The sequence below is a fragment of the Tachysurus fulvidraco genome, chromosome 21 (genome assembly GCF_022655615.1).
Source record: "Tachysurus fulvidraco isolate hzauxx_2018 chromosome 21, HZAU_PFXX_2.0, whole genome shotgun sequence".
Taxonomy (NCBI): Eukaryota; Metazoa; Chordata; class Actinopteri; order Siluriformes; family Bagridae; genus Tachysurus; species Tachysurus fulvidraco.
The window spans coordinates 4,108,233-4,133,232 of record NC_062538.1 but is presented as its reverse complement, the minus strand read 5'-3'; the positions used below and the strand labels follow the sequence as shown (position 1 = coordinate 4,133,232).

Here is a 25,000-nt window from a genome sequence, read left to right as displayed (position 1 = left end):
CATCACAAAACAAATCAGGGATAGAAAATACTGACCAGACTGGACTGGGTCTTTCGAATTTTACAGTTGTCTATATATAATATAATATGTGAGATGATGTAACATAAAACAAAGAGACAATTGAAAATGTAAGATACTAATTTAAAAAAAGATTCTAAAATAAAATTCAATATGTTAGCATATTATGTAATATATATTAGCACGAATTGTTCTAGCTGAAGGGGGGCACGGTGGCTTAGTGGTTAGCCTCACACCTCCAGGGTTGGGGGTTCGATTCCCACCTCCGCCTTGTGTGTGTGTGGAGTTTGCATGTTCTCCCCGTGCCTCGGGGGTTTCCTCCGGGTACTCCGGTTTCCTCCCCCGGTCCAAAGACATGCATGGTAGGTTGATTGGCATCCCTGGAAAATTGTCCGTAGTGTGTGAGTGTGTGTGAGTGAATGAGAGTGTGTGTGTGTGTGTGCCCTGCGATGGGTTGGCACTTCATCCAGGGTGTATCCTGCCTCGATGCCCGATGACACCTGAGATGACCCGAGAAGCTCGGATAAGCGGTAGAAAATGAACGAATGAATGAATGTTCTAGCTGATCACATTTTTATCTATTTTATCCTGATTATTCAGCTGCTTTTAAAATAGCACTTGATCCAGCATTTTTTATTCTGAATTGTAAAAAAAAAAAAAAGAAAAAAAAAAAGAAATGTTTTTTTTTTACCGAGTAAACCACTTTTAATTGAGTAAATCCTTTAAACTCTTTTCGTAGTTATTTATCAACTAAATCCAGATTAAAAATAAAAATAACCAAATCTGAAATAATAACGTAAAATCCATACGCATTATCTGTTTCTCGACTAAAAAAAGATCACAAATAGGAACACTGAAAGCATACCATCTATTTTCTTTTTCTTAACAGCCCAACCCCCAACACACACACACACACACACACACACACACACACACACACACACACACACACACACACACACTTCAGAAAAAATCCTACACTCAGCAGGCCAATTAGATGGAGGTTGTTGTAGGTCACAAGGTCTTGACCTCACGCTTCTCGCTCCTGCATTGCTTTGCCTGCTGGATGGTCCTGTCTGCCATGAAGTGCAGCCCCAGCAGTTTTCCCAGCCGTGTAGTTCGTTAAAACCGCTGGCTGTTTACAAGGCAATTTAGATCAGCCTTCAAAGGCAGGAGTCTGCTTTTCACCCAGCGGTTAAAAGGGTGACTTTTCATCGCAGCTCTGCATTATTGTCCATCACAGAGGGGTTGGGAGAAATGGAGGCATGTGCAGTATTAACACAGAGTTACACAACACACAAATACTTCAGTCAGATTCCCAGTTTGTCAGAGACGTTCAGGGATCTGATGAAACACCGGGCACCGTCTTTAGTGGTCCAGGCTTTTGTTAAGTCTGCGTGTGTTTATTGATGTTTCTTTCTTGGCTTGATAGGACAGGAACCTGATACGGACTTACATTTACATTTATGGCATTCGGAGACATTTTTTTTATATCTCATTTTAAACTAAGGAGGGGCACGGTGGCTTAGTGGTCAGCACGTTCGCCTCACACCTCCAGGGTTGGGGGTTCGATTACCACCTCCGATTTGTGTGTGTGGAGTTTGCATGTTCTCCCCGTGCCTCGGGGGTTTCCTCCGGGTACTCCGGTTTCCTCCCCCGGTCCAAAGACATGCATGGTAGGTTGATTGGCATCTCTGGAAAATTGTTCGTAGTGTGTGAGTGTGTGAGTGAATGAGAGTGTGTGTGCCCTGTGATGGGTCGGCACTCCGTCCAGAGTGTATCCTGCCTCGATGCCCGATGACGCCTGAGATAGGCACAGGCTCCCCGTGACCCGAGTAGTTCGGATAAGCGGTAGATAATGAATGAATGAATTTTAAACTACTGTGCAATTCATGGTCAAGGGCCTTTCCCAGGGGCCCAGCATTGGCAGCTTGGTGGACCTGGGATTTAAACTTGCAAGCTTCCGATCAGCAGTCCAACATTTTAACCAGTAAACTACTACATCTGTTCTGTTGTTGTTGACTTCTGTTCACCATCAAGGGTTTATATATTTCTCGCCTTCTGAGACGTTCCCTGCTCACCGCGGTTGGAGAGCGGAGTTAATCGAGTTACCGTATGCTTTCTGTCCGTTCAAAGCAGTTTTAAATTTATTGTCATGTGCATACGAAGTTCTACGTACAAGGAAATTCTCGCGTTACAATTTTACCGAGACCCGGTGAGGTAGAATAGAAATCCGTGAACACTTCATGCAGATTTCCATGATTTTTATGCTACTACGCCATTGGCTGATCGGAGAATTTCATAAACAAGGAAGACGCATGTGTTCCTATTAAAGTGGCCAGTGAGTCTGTATTACCAACGATCCCTAATCAGTCATCGGCAGACTCCGAAGTTGCCTAAATCACACTGGGTCGATATGTCGGTCCGTAGAAATGTACTGTCAGTCTGGTTTTTTTTTTTTTTCAAGCTTTCTTTTTTTTTTTTTCGAAGTGAGATTTTATTTCATTTGTCTCCTTCTTTCATTCGCGCGATTCTCCTGGCTCTGGAAGCTGGAATGGAGTTCTCCAGAGTTCTTCTGAGACCCGATGCTTTCTGCAGACGTTCTGCCTTTCTGTGGCGCAGCACGCAAATGATCGCACTCCTTAATGGCCTGGTGTCGGAGCACACAGCCTGAGGAGCGGCAGCGCTGGGAATTCTCGTCAGCTCCGTATCCTCGGCTGCTTCACAGCCCCCAGTAACAGCGGCTCTATATTTGTCCAGGAAGAAGCAGCAGGGCTACAGGAGAGCCCGAGCCCAATTAGGGAAGGTTTGTAAGGGAGAAAACTGGAGCAGTGGCCCTGAGCTGGAGCTACAACTACAGTGGACTTCTCTTTTCAGTGAAGGAACATAAGAGGCACGAGTGTCTGTTAGTGGCAGGGCATTGGCTTATGGGGCTGGATGGGACGTCCTCTTTCTTTTACTGTCTCTCCTGCTTCTTTTGCTTTCTTCTCATCCTCGCTGACTCGTGTCCTCTTGCTTTCGTTACTCTGTCTCTTTGGGCTTGTTTAGAATCCCGGCGTTGAACCTCTCACTCGCTCTTTCCATGGCATATCATGCTGCTAACAGGCTTGTGTGTTGGTTTAAGGCAAAATTTAAATTCTTAAATCTCTCTCTCTCTCGCTCTCTCTCTCTCTCTCTCTCTCTCTCCCTCCCTCCCTCTGTCATTCTTCTCCTCATTTGCTCTTTCTCCTTCCCTGTCATTTTCTCTCACTCTCTCACATTTTTCCCTCCCTCTGTCATTCTCTCTCACTCTCTCGCTTCTGCTCTTTTTCTCTTCCTCTTTCACTCTTTCTCTTTCTCTACCTGTCTCTCTCTCTCTCGCTCTTTCTCACTCTCTGTCTCTCTCTCCCCCTTCTCTCTCCCTCTCCCTGTCGTTCTTGCTCTCTCTCGCTCTTTCTCCCTCCATGTCATTTTCTCTCACTCTCTCTCTCTCTCTCTCTCTCTCTCTCTCTCTCTCTCTCACACACACACACACCCTTTTCCCTCATTTTGTCATTCTCTTTCTCTCTCTCTCGCTCTGCTCTTTCTCTCTTCCTCTGTCACTCTCTCTTTCGCTACCTGTCTCTCTCTCTCTTTCTCACTCTCACTCTGTCTCACTCTACCCCTTCTCTCTCCCTCTCCCTGTCATTCTCTCTCACTCTCTCACTCTGCCCTTTCTCTCGTCCTCTGTCACGCTCTCTCACTCTCTCTCTTACTATCACTCTCTCTCTCTCCCTCCCTCTGTCACTTTCTCTCACTCTCTGTCTCCTAATTCTTTCTTGCCCCCCCCCCTTTCTTCCCTTCCCTCCTGCCCTCCCTCCCTTTCTCTCTCCAATAGAAATGGTCGGTTTTTTTACATTTACATTATCGTTTCCATAGAAACTCATTTACAGAGACTGTAACAGAAGCTTCACCTAAACTAAGGCTACATTTTTTTTGCCTGTTTATAGAAGGAGTCTCCAGTGCCAGCGTTTTGTAAAGACCAGTAGGTTTTTCTCTTCCGTTCCACTTCCTGCTTCCTGTGTTGTATAAAGTATTAGAAAGCAATACTTGAGTAAAAGTACAAGTATCGTACTAGAAAAAGACTTTGGTAGAAGTGAAAGTCACCTTTTAGAATATTACTCAAGTAAAAGTCTTAAAGTATCTGATATTTACTGTACTTAAGTATCAAAAGTCATTTTCTGATATTTAATGTACTTAAGTATTTGAAGTAAAAGTGAAAAGTAAAAATTTCAGTGATTTTCAGTAGGTATAAGAGCAGGGGCGGTTCTAGGGTTTCATCTTTAGGGGTTTTATCCCTCAGTGAGAATTTAAAACAAGAAGAGTTTTATATTATATATTATATGACTACATAGTAAGCCAAAAGTTATGGTATTATTAAATGGCAAAAGTGGACACCAAAATTTTATGCATGATGTAATGATGTCAGTCTCGAATCAGATCAGTTCATGTATGTGTGTATTCTCTACAAACAGTGTGTCCAATGAATGCAGTCATTAATAAACAAATATTCACAAGACAAAGACCGAATAAATGTTATTTTTATTTAGTATTGATATTGCATTAATATTTTGTTTGTGCTATCAACTCTGGTAATAAGAATAGTGACATTTCACTGCTTTTGCTTGCCGCCGTTATAGATAAACGCCTCCAGCTCTGACCGCGGGTGCACGCGGCGCGTACCTGTGCTTCTCCGTAGAGCGCGCGGACGTGCGGGATACAATCTAGGAGCGGTGATTGGCCAAACCTCCCTTATTGCAGTCACACACATTTCTTCTGATTTTATTTTGTAGTAACGAGTAACGAAGACGCTTATTGGAAATATAACGGAGTAAAAGTGTACATTTTATCTAGGAAATATAACGGAGTAAAAGTATACATTTTATCTAGGAAATATAACGGAGTAAAAGTATACATTTTATCTAGGAAATGTAGTGGAGTAAAAGTGAAAGTTGACATAAATATAAATAGCGAAGTAAAGTACAGATACGTGAAATTTCTACTTAAGTACGGTAACCAAGTATTTTTACTCCATTACATTACAACACTGCCTGCTTCCTGTGTAGAGAGTGAGACCGAGCGTAAAGTTAAAAAAAGCACTGCGCGTTGTTCATTAACGAAATAAAAATGAGAATCATTGGCACATCTGCGTGGTGTAGGAGCTGTTAACGTTTCAGGACGTGTTGTGAAATGTAACGAAGCCATTTTGAGGTGATGACATGTCACAGCCCTTATCGTGGAGGATTTTCCTCTAACAACGCTCTTCAGTGCGAAATGTACTCGCTTTAATTGTGGCTGTTATAGAGCGCTTTGGAGTATACATATTTACAGCCGGTGTTCAGAAGGCGTTATGCAATTGTGGCGAATTTCAGATAAGACTCTGTGGATCCTGCGTCGGAGGCATGTTGTGCAACCATGCTTTCTTGAGTGGAATCGCAATGGCTCTTATCTACACACAGTTCACGAGCAGCGCAGTGCTGTATGGACTATGGAGTGGACATCTGGTACAAGCCACGCTCAGCATCCAGTCTAGATGAAGTTTTCTGTAAAGAATAGGAAAAATATCACAAAGGTTTTGGTTCAGAGCGTTATACAAAGCGCTGACACTGGAGACTCCTTCCCTAAAATTTCCCTCCAGAAATCCCTATCAGTTATTATACTGCACCGGTAATGGGAGATATCCAGACTCTACAAGACAAATAGCATGAATTCACTCAACACCCTAAACCAGAATAGATTTTAAGTGGAAGTTGAAGGAAAATGAAATTTGGCTAGGTTTGGGCTTGGTGGATGGATCGTTCTGCTAAGCGTCGAACATTGTATAAAATCAGCTTCACAGAACATACGAAACATAGTACAAAACGTTTATTATACAAAGATCAATATAATACAAAAGATCAAGATTAATATTTATTTATATCAGTATTTATTAATAGTATTTATCCCTAATGAACAAGCCTGAGGTGACTGTGGTGAGGAATCCTTATGAAGCAGGATCCAACTGGAGATGGTACGTGACGTGACGTGATATACGACTAAGTACGGTGACCCATACTCTCTTGTTTAACCCATCCAAAGTGCACACACACAGCAGTGAACACACACACACACACACACACACACACCGTGAACACACACCCGGAGCAGTGGGCAGCCATTTATGCTGCGGCGCCCGGGGAGCAGTTGGGGGGGGTCCGGGGTCTTGGTCAAGGGCACCTCAGTCGTGGTATTGACCGAGACTCGAACCCACAACCTTAGGGTTAGGAGTCAAACTCTCTAACCATTAGGCCACGACTTCCCCAAACACCATCATTAGGTGCCTCAGGAACCTCACAGGTTTGGCTTCTTCTCACTGCAGGAAGAAGAGCAGAAAGAAGAGTTTCATGACCAAACTACTTTTTTGGTCACATTACTTCCAGAACAACAGAAAAAGCAGCACTCTGGCTGTTGGTATCAGGTATTGACTTTTGCAGGACTGTAGCTGTGTGATGAGCTCATCCTGAACCATCCTGCATGGCTAAACATCATCTTACACAGGATCCGCAACCCATTTGTACGTATCGTGTCCTTCATTGAAACCTGAAGCCATGTTTGGAATTACAAAATCAGGCCAATGACTCGCAAGCAGATCTACGATTCCGATCCAGGAGCTCAAAATTAGTCTCGAGTTCAGTTTCGAGAACTTGGACCAGATATGAAAATACCCTAGGGTTAAGTTGAAGATCTACTACACGCTGTATTAAGTCCCAGTACGAGTCGCTATTACGGCAACAATAACCTATTCTAAAGAGCGAGCGCATTAATATAAACCTGCCGACGTCCGATATTCGGAGCAATCAGACGTGAGTGTTATTCCACGGTGCAGCTACAGAAGCAGGCGTAACAAGACAAACACCAGCCTATTATTGACATGGTGTAACTAATGGAATTAAGCATAGGGCTGCGTAGAAAATCGAGTTGAGGGATATTGATCTGGATTTTCTTTTCATGACTAATCATCAATCAGAATCCCGTGAATATATTTATATAATAAAGAAGGATCATCGCTAAGTAGATCGAACATCTCTTTTCATATTCGGAGAAATGTCTTATTCTACATCATGTCTAGTGTCATCGTAGGTCCTGAACATGATACATGAATATCTCCTTAACTTAGTAAACACATAGAACATTTCAGGGGGGACATGGTGGCTTAGTGGTTAGCACGTTCGCCTCATGCCTCCAGGGTTGGGGGTTCGATTCCCGCCTCCGCCTTGTGTGTGTGGAGTTTGCATGTTCTCCCCGTGCCTTGGGGGTTTCCTCCGGGTTCTCCGGTTTCCTCCACCGGTCCAAAGACATGCATAGTAGGTTGATTGGCATCTCTGGAAAATTGTCCGTAGTGTGTGAGTGTGTGAGTGAATGAGTGTGTGTGTGTGTGCCCTGTGATGGGTTGGCACTCCGTCCAGGGTGTATCCTGCCTCGATGCCCGATGACTCCTGAGATAGGCACAGGCTCCCCGTGACCCGAGAACTTTGGATAAGCGGTAGATAATGAATGAATAAATGAATGGAATATCTCATTGACAAAATACCAGACAAAAAAAATGATATCCCTAATAATAAAAGACAAAATTCCCTAATAATAAAAGACAAAATTCCTCTAATAAATGCACTGTACATAAATTACTTATTAATTATTAAGTAAATGTAGACCAGCGGTAGCTCAAGCGGTTTAGGCTCTGAGTTGTTAATCAGAGGATCAGAGTCTCTGCCAAGCTGCCACTGTTGGGCCCTTGAGCAAGGCCCTTAACCCTCTCTGCTTCACAGCTGCTGTATCATGTCTGACCCTGTGCTCTAACCCTGACCCTGTGCAACTTCCAAAGTTGAGATACGCAAAAGGAAGAATTTCACAGTGCTGTAATGTATATGTGACAAACCAAGGGCTTCTATTCTATTATTTGTTCTAAACCTTTTAACTCTCATCTCTTTCTCATTGGTCGATCAGATTATGTACCTTAGCATCTACAATACACATACATTACCACATTACCGCTCAGCGATAACCTTCAAACGATACCCTAAATGAATTATTACGCTCCATATAACATTTCAAACATGCAGTTTGTGTTAAGCAAGAAGTTAACAGAAATGTATCTTAAGCATAAGACTTATTTCTTTGTGCCTGTCAAAAAAAGTCATATAATAAATAAATGCACACATTAGCATCTAATCTTCTAAACTCAAACACAGTCAATTACGCATACCCTAAAAGAAACATACATACATGGAACCCAATGCTAATTTACACACTACACTATTTCTGAAATTAAACCAAGCTGGCGTACGAGTCTGCAACAACAACAAAAAACTGAACAAACAACTCGTAAGTTTGATGAACCTTCGGAGTCTCTGTCTGCAAACTCACATAACACACTCATAGCTCTCCTCGATGTTTAGCTAACAACACAATGGCCACGTTCACACTGCAAGTCTTAACGCTCAATTCAGATATTTTGCTCAGATCTGTTCACATTACCTTTTAAAATGTGGCCTATATCAGATACCAGTGTGAACTGTTTGCTGTTTCGATCTGACCCGCATGCGCAAACGAACGATAACAATGACGTCACACGCAGCACGCCGTCGCGCTAAAAAGTTGGCGAGGTCATGGAGGATGTAATGTGATGTATTCAATGCAAACATTATGAGCTGCTTCACGTAACCACTTTATATAACACTCTTAACACACACACATTACCAGTCACGTTTATGTCACTTTTTTTTTTTGCGCCGGCGAAAACGTTTTTTTTTCGTGTCACGTTTTCGCCGGCGCAAAAAAAAAATTACGTTTTCACCGGCGCATAATTCTGACGAATGTCGATGTAGATTGACGTAAAAGTCGCATCAAATCCACCTTGGCTGTTCACACTGCGGACACTTTTTTAAAAAAAAATCAGATTTGGGTCTGATTCAGGACCACATATGGAAGTGGCCCAGATCTGATTTGAAAAAAAAATCAGATCTGGGGCAGATTTGAGTGTTCACACTACTCCTGAAGAAGCCTGACCTGGTCACTTGACCCCAAAAAAATCAGATTTGGGCCACTTTTACCTGCAGTGTGAACAGGGCCAATGTCCTCCTGTGACAGTCTGAAACGTTTGGATGCGAAACCATCGATACAATCGGTTGTAAATGATCTTCTGGCTCACTCCGTTTTCAGTTACAGTGTCTGTGTTCTTATGCACACGTTATCACTGGGACAACAAAGAAAACGTGCAGCACATTAGACATTAAAGGTAACACATTTCACGTTACTCTTAACACACACGGTCCCTACGGACTTCAGCGAACGGCAGAAGCAGGAAAAAAAAGGGACTTTCACCTCGTTCGTAGAGCCTTACATTCATTCATTAGCGTTTCACCTTGTTCCTTAACTGCTCGTTATCAGTCACGTGAAAAGTTTCACACATGCTGATCATCTTTAACACATGAAAATGATTCTATTTTATTTCTTTCATCTGCCCTTTTTTTGATCCTTTCAGAAGCTAAATTCGAAGTTAAACGGCGTGTTTAAAATACGGATCTTTAAGGCAGGAAGAATCTTTCGCCGCTAAGATAAGGATTCTGTAATCGGTCAACATTCGGCGAGCCTTTTTAAATGCATTCTTTCACAGATTTATACTAATAAACGCTCGAGCGGCGTCGGAGTTTGTGTTGCGGTGCGCTATCTGTTAAATCCCTTCTTTACTCGTTAATTGCTTTGGCTCTACTTTCGCTCCCGCAGGAGCACGAGAAAGGTGTTTATTGCGAAAGCCAGACGTTTAGCGGCGTTTTCAAGTGCTCGACGTTTCGCTCGGTTTTTGCTACATGCTTTCGAAGGACCGTCCTCTTTCTTCTCATTCTTTCGCTAATATCAGATGTACTGTACAGCCGAACCCTGTAAAGATACGGATTAGTAAAACCGCCCGGACGGACGGACGGACGCAGAGCGTGGCGTATAAATCACAGTGTGGAGCGATACAGTATGATGCACCTTTTTTCCTATAATACTGCATAGTAAAAAAGACTTATTCTGATTGATTCTTGGCACTGCTCTTGAGATTTGGTGCCAATTCCATTTGCAAGGACTATTTGCTCACAATCACTGGAAAGCGTGTGAAAAATTGCAAAGTCAACAGAGTAACAATGAATAAAATATAATTGAATAATCAATTAATTTACCTCCTGCCTGCCACGCTGCAATTAGAGTCTGTCGAACACTGCTGCTTTATTGACTGAAGGCTGACGGCTGGAGCTTTAGCGCTGCCCATCACTGTCAGCTCGGTAATTAATGCATCGGGGTGGGCAGCAGTCAAGCTCTTTGTGTAGATCAAACGAATTTCATCATGGTTCGACTAGGGGACGTTTCAACACAAGACCTTGATGCTCAAGTACAAGACCTTATCTCAACACTCTCCTTGGGGGTTTTTGTTCTCTCTAGCAACCATAGTCGGTTTACGGTGGTACGAACCTGATGTCCCTTTCTAGATCTTTCCAGCTGACTGTCCCTCAGCGACCGAATGATCCTCCAACAATCCGGACAGCAAAAGCTTTCTCTATATTTAAAATACAGCAAAAAAAAACACCAAGGTCGTTGACCGCTTCAACTTGAACTAATAACCAAACTCCAAAACGAAATAAATTAAAAAATGTACACAAGGTCTTCCACCCCCACTCCTTTACTTGTAGCATTACATGTGTTGCCCTTTGCTTGATAGCTCCATGGTTGTATTTCCTCTTATTCGTAGCTTGTTTATGTATAAAAGCATAATATATAATATATTTCGCTCGGAACTATTTTCGAGATATGTTTTCATATAAAACGGAGCCGTCTTGCCACAAAGATGACTCAAGAACAAGTAAATCACTGGAACAGTTCCTATGTGATGAGAACATTTCTGACGCATCAGAATCCAAAAGCTAGTGTATCGTTAGAAGTATTAGCATGCTAGCTAGGATTAGCGAGAGTAGAGCTGTAGCTGTTTGCAAGGTTTTAGATAAAAATGTTCATCTTTGCTTCTCGGTTCACTGAGCCAGCTACAGATATCAGGCTATATAACAATTTTTAGTTCAGAATGTTTTTCAGTTTTGTTTACCAAATCGATGTTGTGGTAAAAAAAAAAAAAAGGAGGCTAATTCAACTTGCTGAATTGAACCAAACATTAGTCAGTCTTTGAGTGACACTTCTTGCTATTTGCAATGTATAAATACACTTAACACTTGAGGTAAAACGAGGACGTCTGGTTAGTCGTCTGTTAGTTGCATTATAATTTATTGTTCAGCTTCAGTAATGCAGCAGTCTGTGGGAAAACTCCTGACATGACGTACTAAATGAGATTGTGTGTGCGAAACACACACACACACACACACACAGAGAGAGAGAGAGAGAGAGAGAGAGAGAGAGAGAGAGAGAGAGAGAGAGACGGTGACAGACGGAGACAGAGAGACAGCTGGGACATGACCAGTGTATTTCTGTGAGTTGGGGTTAACGACCGCAGTTGGTCCAGCGTGTGAATTTGTCTCCGCTGTAACACGTTTATTGGCCCCTCAGTCCTCCATCCTCCTTCAAGTGTCTCCTTGCATCCATCTCTTTTATTCACATGTCCCTCCGGTTCTGTCCTTCCACAGCATTGACATATGATTTCAGCCTAGAGGCCGAGATCGCTCAAGCGTTCCCCTGTTGCAACAACCGCTCTGAAAGACAAAGAGAACATCCGACGTCTGTGGCTCTTCAGCTCCCAGTACTGTAATCAGGCTCCTGCAGTCTTTGTTAATGACTCATGTAATCAGACGGATTTTATGCTTTATAAGACGAGCTGCACGGAGAACCCTCTCCACCTTCTTCCTGTAAGAGAATGCTTTGGGCTGCTTGGTTTAGCTGGTACATTTTCTTTCTGCTTTTCATTCACGTTAGGTTTTTGAGAACGTGTGTAATTTCTCAGCGTTTTATCCTAAATTTGAGCTCGAACTTCTGATGGTGAAATTCGCAGCGCAGGATTTTACTTTTAAACTCCTGCCAGTGAAGATACTCATGTAATGACTTTCTATGAGATCTGAACTCATGTTCCAATGGAAGACAGCGTCGGCTAAACGCGTGTCGTGATGACGCAAAATCTGCTGTAATTTAGAAAAATTGCAAGTTTCTTCTTTGCATTAATTTTAATATCATCTTGTCATGCCTGATAAATTATATAATGCCCCTATGACTATAACTGATCTGTGGCTCTAAGGGGAAAAAAGAAGGTGGTGTCTTTGACATACGTAGAGACATATGTAAAGCGTGTTAAGTGCACATCATTTGCTAGCATTATTCTTTGGGCAAGTTTTTATCCTTAATTACCGGTTAATTCTATAATTACATGCTCAGGAGCTGCGAATCTGAATGTAAATAAATATGTTCATAGCTACACAGATTTCTCTGTGTAGCAGCATGGACACTGGACTCAGAGAAAGATCTTTTGTTGCTAAACTCTGAAGTCAGGTTTGTAAAGGATCCCAAATTAAGCTTCGTGTATGGAATACAAAACAGGCAAAAAGGAAACATTCTTTTGTGTCGATCTCAACCCTGCAGACACGACGTCTTCAGACAGGCATTTAAATCGTCATTTAACAATAACAATGGGATGTTCCCCAATAATAATGGGGAAGTCGTGGTCTAATGGTTAGAGAGTTTGACTCCTAACCCTAAGGTTGTGGGTTCGAGTCTCGGGCCGGCAATACTACGACTGAGGTGCCCTTGAGCAAGGCACCGAACTCCCCCAACTGCTCCCAATGACTGCCCACTGCTCCGGGTGTGTGTTCACTGCTGTGTGTGTGTGCACTTTGGATGGGTTAAATGCAGAGAACGAATTCTGAGTATGGGTCACCGTACTTAGCTGTATGTCACTTTCACTTCACTTCACTTCACTTCGTACTTAAGGGTGTGGTAGCTCAGGGGCACTGGACTACGGATCAAATGGTTGTAAGTTCAAACCACAGCTCCACCAATCTGCCCCTGCTGGTTCCTTGAGTAAGTCCCTGACAAATGTATGTTGTTCTGGATAATAGTGTCTGCCAAATATCGTAAATGTAAATACCGGATGTAGCTTATAGACTATTCAAGAACCTACAGCCGATCCGAAATAAACGACCCGTAGCTTTTTATCCGCCAGAGTGCCTGATGTGTACTGTACAATATACTGTACAATTTCTGTCACAACAGGCTTGACTATGTAGCCTGGGGAAACTTTTCTAGTATTTCTCCCTTAAAAAAAACTGATGAGTGGTAGATTTCTTCCCCTGAAGCACTGATGCATAAGATGAATAAGTGTTTACACATAAAACACATTTCAGACCTTCTGAAGTGGTTGGAACGATCAGATTTACAAATACAGAGCTGAGTCTATGTAAATGTTTCAAAGAGTAAAGAACCACAGGAACATCGTAGTGTTTATTTGCTTACCTACAATTTACAGCATTCGGCGGATACGTATCTAAAGGGAGACTTACATTTGTCTCATTTACTGTACACAACTGAGCAGTTAATGTTTTAAGGGCCCACCCGTGGCAGCATGATGGTCCAGGGATTCAAACTCACAACCTCCTGATCGGTAGTTTATCTAATTAGTAACATCTGTCAAATTGACTGGAGAACTATTTCAGTCTTTCTGGACTACAATACCGTGAACGGATAATCTAGCGTATCATATAGACTTGAGAATTCAAGTGTGCACATCCTGACGCATTCACACACTAAAGGCAACAGGGTGGGGAATGGAAGGATTTTCTTTCTGCCCAGTTGAGTGCTCTTATCCACTCCTCTTCATACACACTTAGCTCAGACTCACTCAATACGCGCTCACCCCAACTGACTTCCTCTGTCAGCCCTCAGTGGTCTTATGAGTGGGTGTCTGTGTTCCTAGAGCTGGTTGGTTTACTGTGTATAATGTGGATTGGGCATATTATTAAAAGGAAACAAACATTGTCTAAAATAATTTGCTGTGTTGGGGACCATGAGCAACCAGAATAGAGGACAATGGGCCTTGGCATCAGTGGAACAAGTCTCTGGAACTGTACTGGAGTGAAGGACACTAATGATGATGATGTGGAGGAGGAGGAGGAGGAGGAGGGAGGCCTTTGTATAACATGTCACTCCATCATCTCCTAACAGTATATTGTGGTGGTGAGCATGAAGGCCAGATCATAGCATTTACACCATTTTCATACTCAATAGCTCATTCAGTGAGACCTTGTGACCAGTGGATGGGGCGGAGTCATCCTGGAAGAGACCACTCCCATCAGGATGGAAATGCTAGAAGGATAGAAATGTTCTTTGTCACGGTATATGGGTCTGTGAAGAACCCGTAACATCCACGGAACATGGTCCATGGTTTCTCTTTGAACAAAAGGGTCTTTGTGGTGCAAAGCGGTTCTTTAGACTACAAAAATATTCTTAATAGCACGACAACAATGGATTCTTTTAAGAACCGTTCACTGAAAGGTTCTAAGGGGAACCAGAAATGGTTCTTCTATGGCATCACTAAGAAAACCATTTTTATGTTCTTCCTGGTACCCTGTAATAGGATAAAGCATAACTACGATCAGAAGAACTTTGGATTTATTTATAATAAGTGGATATAGGAGACACCGTGAGAGCGTAAGGTTCATTTGTCACTAAAATGTAGTATCATAGCTCACACAGCGCAGAACAGAGGTTCTGTAACAGCATGATTGAAAAAGTAGTAGTTTCACTTCAGCCTCACTTCAACCAGTGTGACATGTGTAAGCAGTTGTAGCCGGGCTTTCCAAGCTGTCATAGCACTGAAAGTTAGCAGCGATAATGGCAAACTAACCCTGTTGTTACTCCTGCACCTCACAGCAGCGTTTAATATTATCGAGCACAACATCCTTCTACACTGTGTGAGTCCTACTGGATGTTCTCACACTGCACCGCTAGAGTTCATGGTGTACACTACAAATACAAACACACACACACACACACACACACACACAAGCCATTTTTTAAAGCCAGTAACAAAGGTGTTCCTCAGGGATCCATTCTTGGGCAATTTGTTTATTTATTTATTTATTTTTTTCCAGCATATACAGGCTTCCCCTGGATATCACCATCAAAAAACACATTTCACATCTATGCTGATGAAATGAAAATTCCTTAAACAATACCAAATACTAAGTAACCACACTCTGAACTATAAACAAGCCAGAATGTTATGTGTTAGAGGCGTAATGTAGTGCCACTATCTGGATTCGTGTAGCGCTCGTACTGTACCATATTCGGATTTAATACAAGTGTGTGTGTTAAATATCTACACCAGATTTTTTTTTTTATTTTGTTTATCTATCATATGTTGATGTTAATGGATATTGCCTCTACATGATAAAAAAAACAAAAACCTTACTCACAACACTGCGACCTCCCAGATGAACACCTCTAGCCCCAACTAAACAACTCGTGAGTCCCTGTAAATAATTAATCGCCCGCCTCCTATTCGTATCTGTTTTCATTTACAACACCGTATCTATTCAAGCCGGACGTATTCGTCTTTGGTTCCTAAAATGTAATAAATCATGCAAATCTGATGCTTTGTGATTTCTTGGTGCTCATTCTCGGAATGGAAAGAAAAAAGAAAATCAAAATCTATTATGGTTTATTGCAGATTCTCAAAATGTGCAAAATCTCTAAAATGATCATTTAAAGAACTGTGGTAAAGACATCCACTGTTCTTTGGTCTTCTCACATCATCAGCAGCTTCAGTTACATTTATTTCATTTGGCTGACTCTTTTATCCGTGGTTACTTACTGTACAACCGAGGCAGGATACAACAGATCAGACGAGGATTAAGGGCAATGCATAGATTTGAACTCATAACCTTTTAATCATATCTTCCATTTCCATGTCCTGATCCTTGCTAATGCATCACCCCACATAGAAAAAAAAAGCCTGTTGAGTTTAATTCATTCAAATGCGTGTATCGGTTCCGAGTGATTGAATCCGGTGACATTAACGCAATTCGTTTTCGGACGGCCATAATGATCAGAGCGTGTGTTTTCAAAACCCTGAATAAAATTAATCACCGAGCTCATATCTGAGCTGAGAATCAAACCAAGATTTCACAACTCATTCCACATCATTCAGTCTAGTCATCAAGCAAAGGTGTTTAAATTAGATCTAGTACAATTAATTGTGTTTTGCTAACGATACAGCACTTCTTTTTTTTTTGTAGTGAAGTGTTGCACCAGTTACAGCTACCTGCTTATCAACAGATTTTTGTACCACATATCAATCTATTCATCACCAAGCCCCGGACACTTGGGCCTTTTGTTTCCTTACAGGCCTCATGTTGCATCTGCTTGCTGAACTTTACTACGTACACATCTACAGTATAGCAGTCGGAGATCTCTCACACGTCTACACCGAAAGCATGGACACATTTAAGGCCCAGCTTAAAGCCCATCAATTTTGGTTGACCATTAATACATCGAGGTCCAGGACTGATTGATTGGTTGGCTATGTAAAGCTTAGCTTTGGTCTCGGCCATTGGATGAGGTGACGGAGGGAGAGTGTTAGCAGGTGGCTGAGGCAGAGTAATGCTGGAGCTCTTTGGCACACAGGGGTGTAGCTAGGGGTTTGGGGATGAGGCAGCAGTTGGAGACTCAGCAGGGGCTTGAGCCAAGGCCAGGTAGGGTCAGCCTGGACTTCCTGTTTTGAGCAGCATTGATGGAAACAGATCTGAGGCTAGTTAAACACCAAAGTGGTGCCTGAGCCAGGCCAAGCACTCACCAAAGCTGCTTGGTCAACTCGCCTCCATTTTTATCGCTCTCCCATCTGCCCTGCAGGCACATACACACATAAACATGAACATCAAGACGCATGTTGGTGCAACAGACCCCGCAATGAAAATTTTCAGAGCCACCTGTCACCCTTTTGCTGTAACACAAATCTGGCCCACATACACGCTGTACTGGCGTTGTCTCAAAGACAAAAGACTTTATGGACACTATGATCCTGTGGCCTTGTGTTGTCTTTGTGTGCATCCTCATGGACACACAACTCTCCAGGTTGAGGTTTGGACTCAGAGGATCCATGAGGTCCAGGCTAAGCATGAGAGGCTGAGAGCCATTGAGCATGCTGGGCTCTGGACTGTTGATGCAAAATCAATGCAGACACTTGGCCACTGGATCACAAATATGTGTATTATGGGCAACTTGTAAATCCTGGCTCACAGTGTACTGGGAGAGGGGAGTGAGTTTGGATGGGAAGATTTAAAAACAACTTATTTTCAGCAGGGAATGTAGTTCTGGAGCGGTGCCACTCACACAAAGTCCACACACACAGTGTAGTCATCTCCTGCACAATACAACATCATGACTGCTCTTAATATTTACTATTTAGCTCTGTCTTAAAGATAACATACATTTAAAATAAGAAGACAGTGGTGTGTCGTGTTAGGTCTTAGAAATGTATTATTATTATTATTATTATTATTATTTTTTATTTTTATTTTTTTATTTTTTTTTTTTCCCAGATCTCATAATTGCAGCATCACAGAAATAATGGGAAACAGATATGAGGAAACAAAATAAATGCTTTAATACTTTAATAACGAACAAAATGGTGTTTAAAAGTATTCAGTGGCTATGGAATTTAGTATTAGCATGCATATAAGCCAAGCATAACAGCAAGCTAAACATATAGTGAAATCGTTTAGTATCAAGGAAATGGTGGACAAATAAGCCAAGTATCTAAATAACTAGCCAGCTACAGTAGCTGTGTAAGTGGTTAAGACCAAAGACATCAAGCCCTGAATGGGTCTGTTTATCCTTTTCTGATACAGATTTACTTGTCTGTGATCATGAATGTACAATTCAACTGAATCACCTATTTTTAAAACATAAGAATTTATTAGTATGATATAGGGCCTCCTTTTGCAGCGAATACAGCATCATGTCGTTTTGGGAATGACCAACACAAGTGCTGTAAAGTAACCAAAGGGATTTTGAGCCAATCATCTTGCAGTACAGTGGCCAGGTTAAGTCTGGGCTTAACGCTGAGCATGCAGCTTTGAAGGTGGTAAGCTTTCCTGGGGCTTCTCTATGCCATAACGCTCTGGGATGTGACGTAAGGTGGACACACCAGAGAACAATACATGTTGCATATTGTCCACAGAGTAAGCTTTCATCTTCTGGCTTCATCAGTTACTTCTGTTGGATGTGGTTCATTCTTCATGGTGGAGAAGGTCACCAGGGTCCCAGAGTAAATGGTAGCTCAGGGGTTAAATTGTTGGACTACCGATTGGATGGCTGTGAGTTCAAATCTCAGGGCCATCCCAGGACCACCAAGCTGCCACTGCTAGGCTCTTAACCCTCAACTGCTCACGATAAGTGTGTCTGCCAAATGCTGTAAATGTAAATTTTCTGGCTCTTGATTGCAGTATTTTATTTCCAGCATTGCTAATTTAACATTCACACTCTGTGCTTTCTTATGGAATATGAAACCAGTAAAGATTGGCGACCAGACCGCAGATCTGGCAGCAGACCCTACAGTGAATTTTGTTTACAAGTGAAAGTACTAGAGTCGACAGTCATGTCGGGTTTTCTGTTGTGTAACACAGTGAATGAAGTGCTGGCAATGGAAGCGATTTTGGTTCGATAATACCTGGTTTACTGTTCAATTCTCCCCAAGGATGCGATTTACTTCCCTAAACAGACCATTTAACAGATCTCTTTAATGCATAGTTTCCCAGTAGAACATTGCCATCGAGTCTGCTAACAGTCATTAGCTCTTAATAGCCATGTGTTCCTTTTGCATGTACTCGAGCATGTTATCTAGGCATTTGTTTGGGAAGCTTTAGATTTAGCATCACCTCTGTTTCCTCTTTTTTGCAGGCACTTCCTGTTCAAGACTCCATCTGGAAGCACTCCTCTGTTCAGCAGTTCTTCTCCAGGTTACCCCCTTACCGGGGGTTCTGTCTACTCGCCACCACCGCGCCTCTTGCCGAGGAACACCTTTTCCAGGAGCTCCTTCAAACTCAAAAAGCCCTCCAAGTACTGTAGCTGGAAATGTGCTGCCATGTCCGCCATCGTCGCTGCCGTCCTGCTCGCCGTGCTGCTCTCCTACTTCATTGGTAAGCTTGTTATATCTTCAGTTTGTCTTTGCAGTAGGATAGTTTTTAACTACATAAGGAAGTGTAAAGGTTAAAGTCAAGCCATGTTGCTTTACCATATCAGAGATTAGTTAAAAGTAATTATTGCACCTAGCGGTCAAAAATGTGAAACACACAAAAAAAACACTAATAGAAGCCCCATTCGTGTATGAAATATGTTGCCCCATTATGATGCTCAATCAGGAAGAAAATGGGTTGCCAGATTAACATTTTTCACAACTATTCAGACACATGAAATCTGAGGTAATCTGTCAATCCTTATTAACAGAATTAGTCTCATAATGCTCACAACATGCTACTAGACTGTACGCTGGAAGATGTACGTTGTCAACCTGTGACAGTCATACAGAACCCTAATGGTTGTGTTTTTAAACATACCTCCGATTTGCTCTGCTGTCTTTACATTTTATTTAATTTTTTTTGTATAGCACTTTTAACAATGGACAAAGTAGCTTAATTAGAAGAAAAATGACAAAAAAAATTAAGTAGAAACCTTAAGAGGAACCAGACTCTAAACGGAGCCCATCCTCATCTGAGTGATTATAAATCATTTCCTTTCCACAACTGTATTTCTACTGTGCTTTTGAGCAACTTATAAGGTTAAAATCTTCAGCTAAGAAAGCCACATGTGGTACAGTTGATCATTTTTGCTATTTTCAAACTACTATTTATTTCCTACGTGAATTACATGACACATTCTTCCCGAGAGCCGAGTCCTCCTAAACACTAGTATAAACTTGTGGATTTAGGAGGACCGGTAAGAGGCATGTGATGATATCTGTTTTGTTCATTTGTTCAAGACATTACAATTTCTAAATAGTTAGTGTCTAGAGGCTTTAATTATACACACTTCTGAAAAGTAATAATAATAATAATAATAAAGCACATTCTTCTTCACTGTTTTCCTTCTCAGGGAGATTATTTATAAACCTCTCTGTTTTTATTAGTTGCTATTTTTAAGCTCGCTTGATATTTGCAAACACATGGATAAGTTTAGAGCAAATCGATCTGTAGGATTTGTTATATATGTGTGTTATATTACCTGGCAGTACATATGGAATTTACTCCATCTGGTTCTTATGATCCATCTGTATTCCTGAGCCATTTTGAAGTTACGCGGTTTGTTTGCTCACCTTTGCTCTCTAACACAGTCTGTAGAAGAGAAAGTGCTAATTGTGTTGCTGCAGTATTCCCCTGTGGAAGCTTAACCGAAGAAACCGAAGGCATTTTGATTTGAGAGCGGCGAAAAGATCCGGCACGAGGGCGTACGGCTTTGCCGTGATGATCTTACGCTGAACGTAAACAGCGGACTGAGACTCCTCACTCTACAGCAGTTGTAATGTACTTTGTTATGACACGTATGTAATAATAACGTTTATGTGGAAATAAAGTACATACAGTAATAACGCACGAGCGCGTACGAGTAAAAGCTTTTTCGTGACCGTGTTAGATGTAAATTAAATCCAGTGAAACATATACTTTCTATATGATGTGTGGACTCCTGATCATCACACCCATATGTGGTTCTTCACCAATTAGAAGTAGGAAGCATATAGAATGTTTTTGTATGCTGTATAGTGTTACAGTTTCCCTTCAGTGGAGCTAAGAGGCTCAAACCTGTTCCAGCACGACAATGCCCTTGTGGACAGTTCATGCTCCATGGTGTGTTAAGGTTGGACTGGAAGAACTCGACTGTCCTGCAAAAGAGCCATGACTCTGATCAACTGAAACCTGACCTCGTCGCCATGATCAACATCGGAGCCTGGTCTCATTAATGCTCTTATTGACGACTGAACATATCTACAATTCACACATATACAGCCACCAGTTCTAGCACAAGATCTGGTGGAAAACATTCCAGAAGAGAAGAGATGATAATATCAGCAAATAAAGGGGGAATAAATCTAGTATGGGATGTTCAAGAAGCTGGGGTAGGTTGGTCAGGTGGGGTGGGGTGGGTGGGTGGGTTTTAGGCTGGTCAGGTGTCCGTATATTTCTGGCTGTATCAGACATTTAAGGAATGCTTATACTGTAGATTGTCTGTACAACCCCTTAAACTACACCTTTAAAAGAAATCTGCCTCAGGTTAGTTTTTGTCTGGTTAAAGTTGCCCTAGTGCGGTGCTGTATAAAGGAGCTAAAGAGTTGTTATAAAGTAATTACATAGTGTGTATTGCGTGTGATAACTGCTGGAGTAGCACTCCTACAATGAAAACGCTAGATTATCATTAGGCTAAGAACATTATATCCCTTTGCTGTTTAAATCACAGCACCAGCTAAAGGATGAAAACATTTAATGTGGGGGGGGGGGGGGTTGCTATATAAAACATAGAATTTAATCATCAGTATATTCAGCTTGAACTTCTTGCATACATGCTTCCTGTATGTTCTGAGCCTTTTGAAGCTTTCGGTACAGTATCTGAGTTTTAATGCTGGCGTGTTTACTTTATTTGAGCTATTTCTGATTCCCTGGATATTAATTATGGACCGCGTTTAACCCTTAATACCCGCGTATCGATCCTTCCGATAGCTCGGCTCAGATAAACAGCGAGATTGGAAAAAATTGGACCAGATGATATTTTCACATCTTTAACTCTCCAGTTTCAGGCAGATTCCTGTTCTTGGCTGAAAGTAGTGCTAATTTAGCTCTTGTGCTAGCTGAGATGCTTTTCTACTGATCGTGGTTGTAAAGAGTGGTTAATTAAGGCTTTTACAGCCATGAAGCTGACAATGACTGGAGGGTATTTTTTGTGTAGGATATATATATATATATATATCAGAATATAAAGTAACTATACAAATAGACTGATGTTAAAGTATTCATACAAGTAAAATACTTAAATGACATGGTCGTACTTGGGGGGGGGGGTAAGGAAAAAGGGACAAAGAAGTAGCGTGTTACTCACTACACAGGATCAGTCATGAGTCTGCTGAAGCCAAAACTGTTCAACCGAGACAAAACTGTTATACACTTAATGTATGGATTAATATATGTACTACATCCTGCAGAAAAGAATCTGCTTGCTAGCTAGTTTATGTGTTAGCTGCTAGCTTTATTTGATACCTTTACATCATATGGCAGACGCCCTTATCCAGAGCGACTTACATTATCTCATTTTTATACAGCTGAGCAATTCAGGGTTAAGGGCCTTGCTCAGGGGCCCAACAGTGGCAGTTTGGTGGACCTGGGATCGAACTCAGAACCTTCCGATTGGTACCCCAACACCAGAACCACTAGGCTACCACATGCCCCATATGATACAATTAGCTTTTTATCAGTAGACTGGAATGGAAATCTACTTATGGGACATTTTCAATCAGTATAAAGAAATGAATGCTTTTTTTGGCCCGAGTTTTTTTTCCTCTGTTGGGAACCTTACACAGAATTTTAGAGGTTGAAGATAAATTTTTGCTGCTTATGAACAAACACTTGGAGCATCTCAGAGAGCAGAAATGGGTTCGATATCAACATTGAAGATACATGGATAAGATACTGGTTTTATTTATCTCCTGTAGTAGGATCAATAAAAACAGAAATACTTATTAAACATTAAAAATTAGTCCTGAATGTTAACTTTCATTTAAGCTTCATATTTTTGGTCGGAGCTACCACGGGGTTTTGTAGCTTAGTGGTTAAGGTGATGGACTACTGACCGGAAGGTCATGAGTTTGAATCCCAGGTCCACCAAGCTGACACTTCTGGGCTCCTGAGCAAGGCCTTTCACCCTCAATTGCTCAGTTGTATAAATTGAAATAAATTGTAAGTCACTTACATAAGGGTGTCTGCTAAATGCCAGAAATGTAAATGTAAATATACAGTACTGTATATTAACCCCCAATGTGGAGTGAGACAAAGACATTCAATACTGAACACGGACGCAATAAAAACAGGAGGAAATTCCAACATTTCCACCATTGGGAATACGTAGGGTATATAGAAAGTAGGCTAATTGTAGAACGTAAGTACAGTATGAGTGAAGTGACATACGGCTAAGTACGGTGACCCATACTCAGAATCCGTTCTCTGCATTTTTGACCCATCCAAAGTGCACACACACAGCAGTGAACACACACAGCAGTGAACACACACCCGGAGCAGTGGGCAGCCATTTATGCTGCGGCGCCCGGGGAGCAGTTGGGGGTGTTCGGTGCCTTGCTCAAGGGCACCTCAGTCGTGGCCGGCCCAAGACTCGAACACACAACCTTCGGATTACGAGTCAGACTCTCTAACCATTAGGCCACAACTTGCCCCAACATGCCCCACATATGTACAATATGTAGTGCACTGAACATCGTTTCGGAATGAGCCGAGAAACAAAAATCAGCAGTTAAATATAAGGAAGTAAAAAGACTTTTTTTTTTTTTTGTCATTTCTATTCTACTCGACTAATGGTCCTCCTCATTAAACCTCCAACCGCGAGCGAGTACAGTTTGTTAGTTAGCGGAGATGCGCGAGTGTTGCCATGGTTGTACATACACGCCATGCTTCGGCCATTAAGAACGCACTTATGTGACTCACTCAAAAGACTGACATTTACTGCTGAGAGTCAAAGGCTTCAAAGGGTCTTTGATAGAGCGCTGATGTGTCTCATTGTTGTGCTCCAGGCACAGCCGTGCGCCGAGAGGAGCAGCGAGTTCATCTGCTGGTTTCTATAGTGCGCCCAAAAGGCTTCCTTTGTGCGTTTTTTTTTCACATGTTCTATGCAATTTTTCATTACAAATTAGATAATCATCGTAACGACTCGCACACAGAAACATCGAAATAACACGAATTCCAAGATTTCTTCACAGGCTTTGAATGATGTCAGTCCGGACCGGTTTTATCTGAAGCACGAGACTGAAAATCTCTGACCTTTCTCACGACATTGATAAATAGCTTCAATTGAAGTAGTGACCTAGAAATCTTAGATAATAAATGAATATTTCGTATAGGATATTGATGTCTGTCTCTGAGCGTTAGTTTTAGCCATGATATTAAGTAAATCTCTCGGAGGCTGTGTAGCGCTTGTGTGTGTGTGTGTGTGTGTGTGTGTGTGCTGCTCCTTATTATGAGACGAAGTAAGTCATAAATAAATCCGACAGAAGGGATGAAGAAACGCTCTTTTATTTCGTGAGCGTGTTTTGTTTGTGGTTTTAGGAACGGCACAGAGACACAGAAAGGGAGGATATGTCGAGTTAAATGTATGGGTAGCTAATTAAAAGTGGAACAATGGCTCGTTTCCAACAGTGAAATGGACGGTAAATGTCACCGAGCACCGAGCCAACCAGAAAAGAGCGTCACGCAGTTACAGGAGCGGAAACGACAAACCTTCTCCCGGTTCTGCTCGAGCGCGCCTCCTGTTTACGAGTTTACCGTCTCTGAGTTTGTTCTTGTTTCGTCCTTAGATGTATTTAGCTTTGGTATTTAGCCTGGTGTTTAAAAAAAAAGCGGTTGTGTGCCTGTGCCTGTGTTACTGCCCTGCACTTAAATACACACTCGTGATGTAAACTTGTGCACTTGTGCGAAAGTGAGGATTAGGATGAGGGAACGTTTCCATAACAACAGGAAGCGCGGGAGTTCGGGTTCGGCTTTCTGGTCTTTGCGATCTTCAGCTTTTTAATCACGCTGCTCGTGACGTTAACGAGTTCTCAATTATTTCCATCTCAGGAAAATGTCATTCCAGTTTGATTATTAAACAGACCATGAAAAGAAGAGTTAGCGAGTGGGGAAGGAAAAAAGAAAGGTGGCTTAGCATTTCATATCTCTCTGTGATTCAGAAAAGGAATATCTATATTTATATTAAT

At 41.8% G+C, this 25,000-nt stretch overlaps 1 protein-coding gene across 1 annotated transcript in view; it reads left to right on the top strand.

Annotated features, from left to right (window-relative positions):
• tenm2b (teneurin transmembrane protein 2b) overlaps positions 1–25,000 on the top strand; it is a 322,068-nt gene that overhangs the window by 223,937 nt on the left and 73,131 nt on the right. Inside the window, exon 6 of the mRNA XM_047805881.1 lies at positions 18,940–19,178. Within this exon, the coding sequence (XP_047661837.1) occupies positions 18,940–19,178 (239 nt within the window). The remainder of the gene's footprint in view (positions 1–18,939; positions 19,179–25,000) is intronic.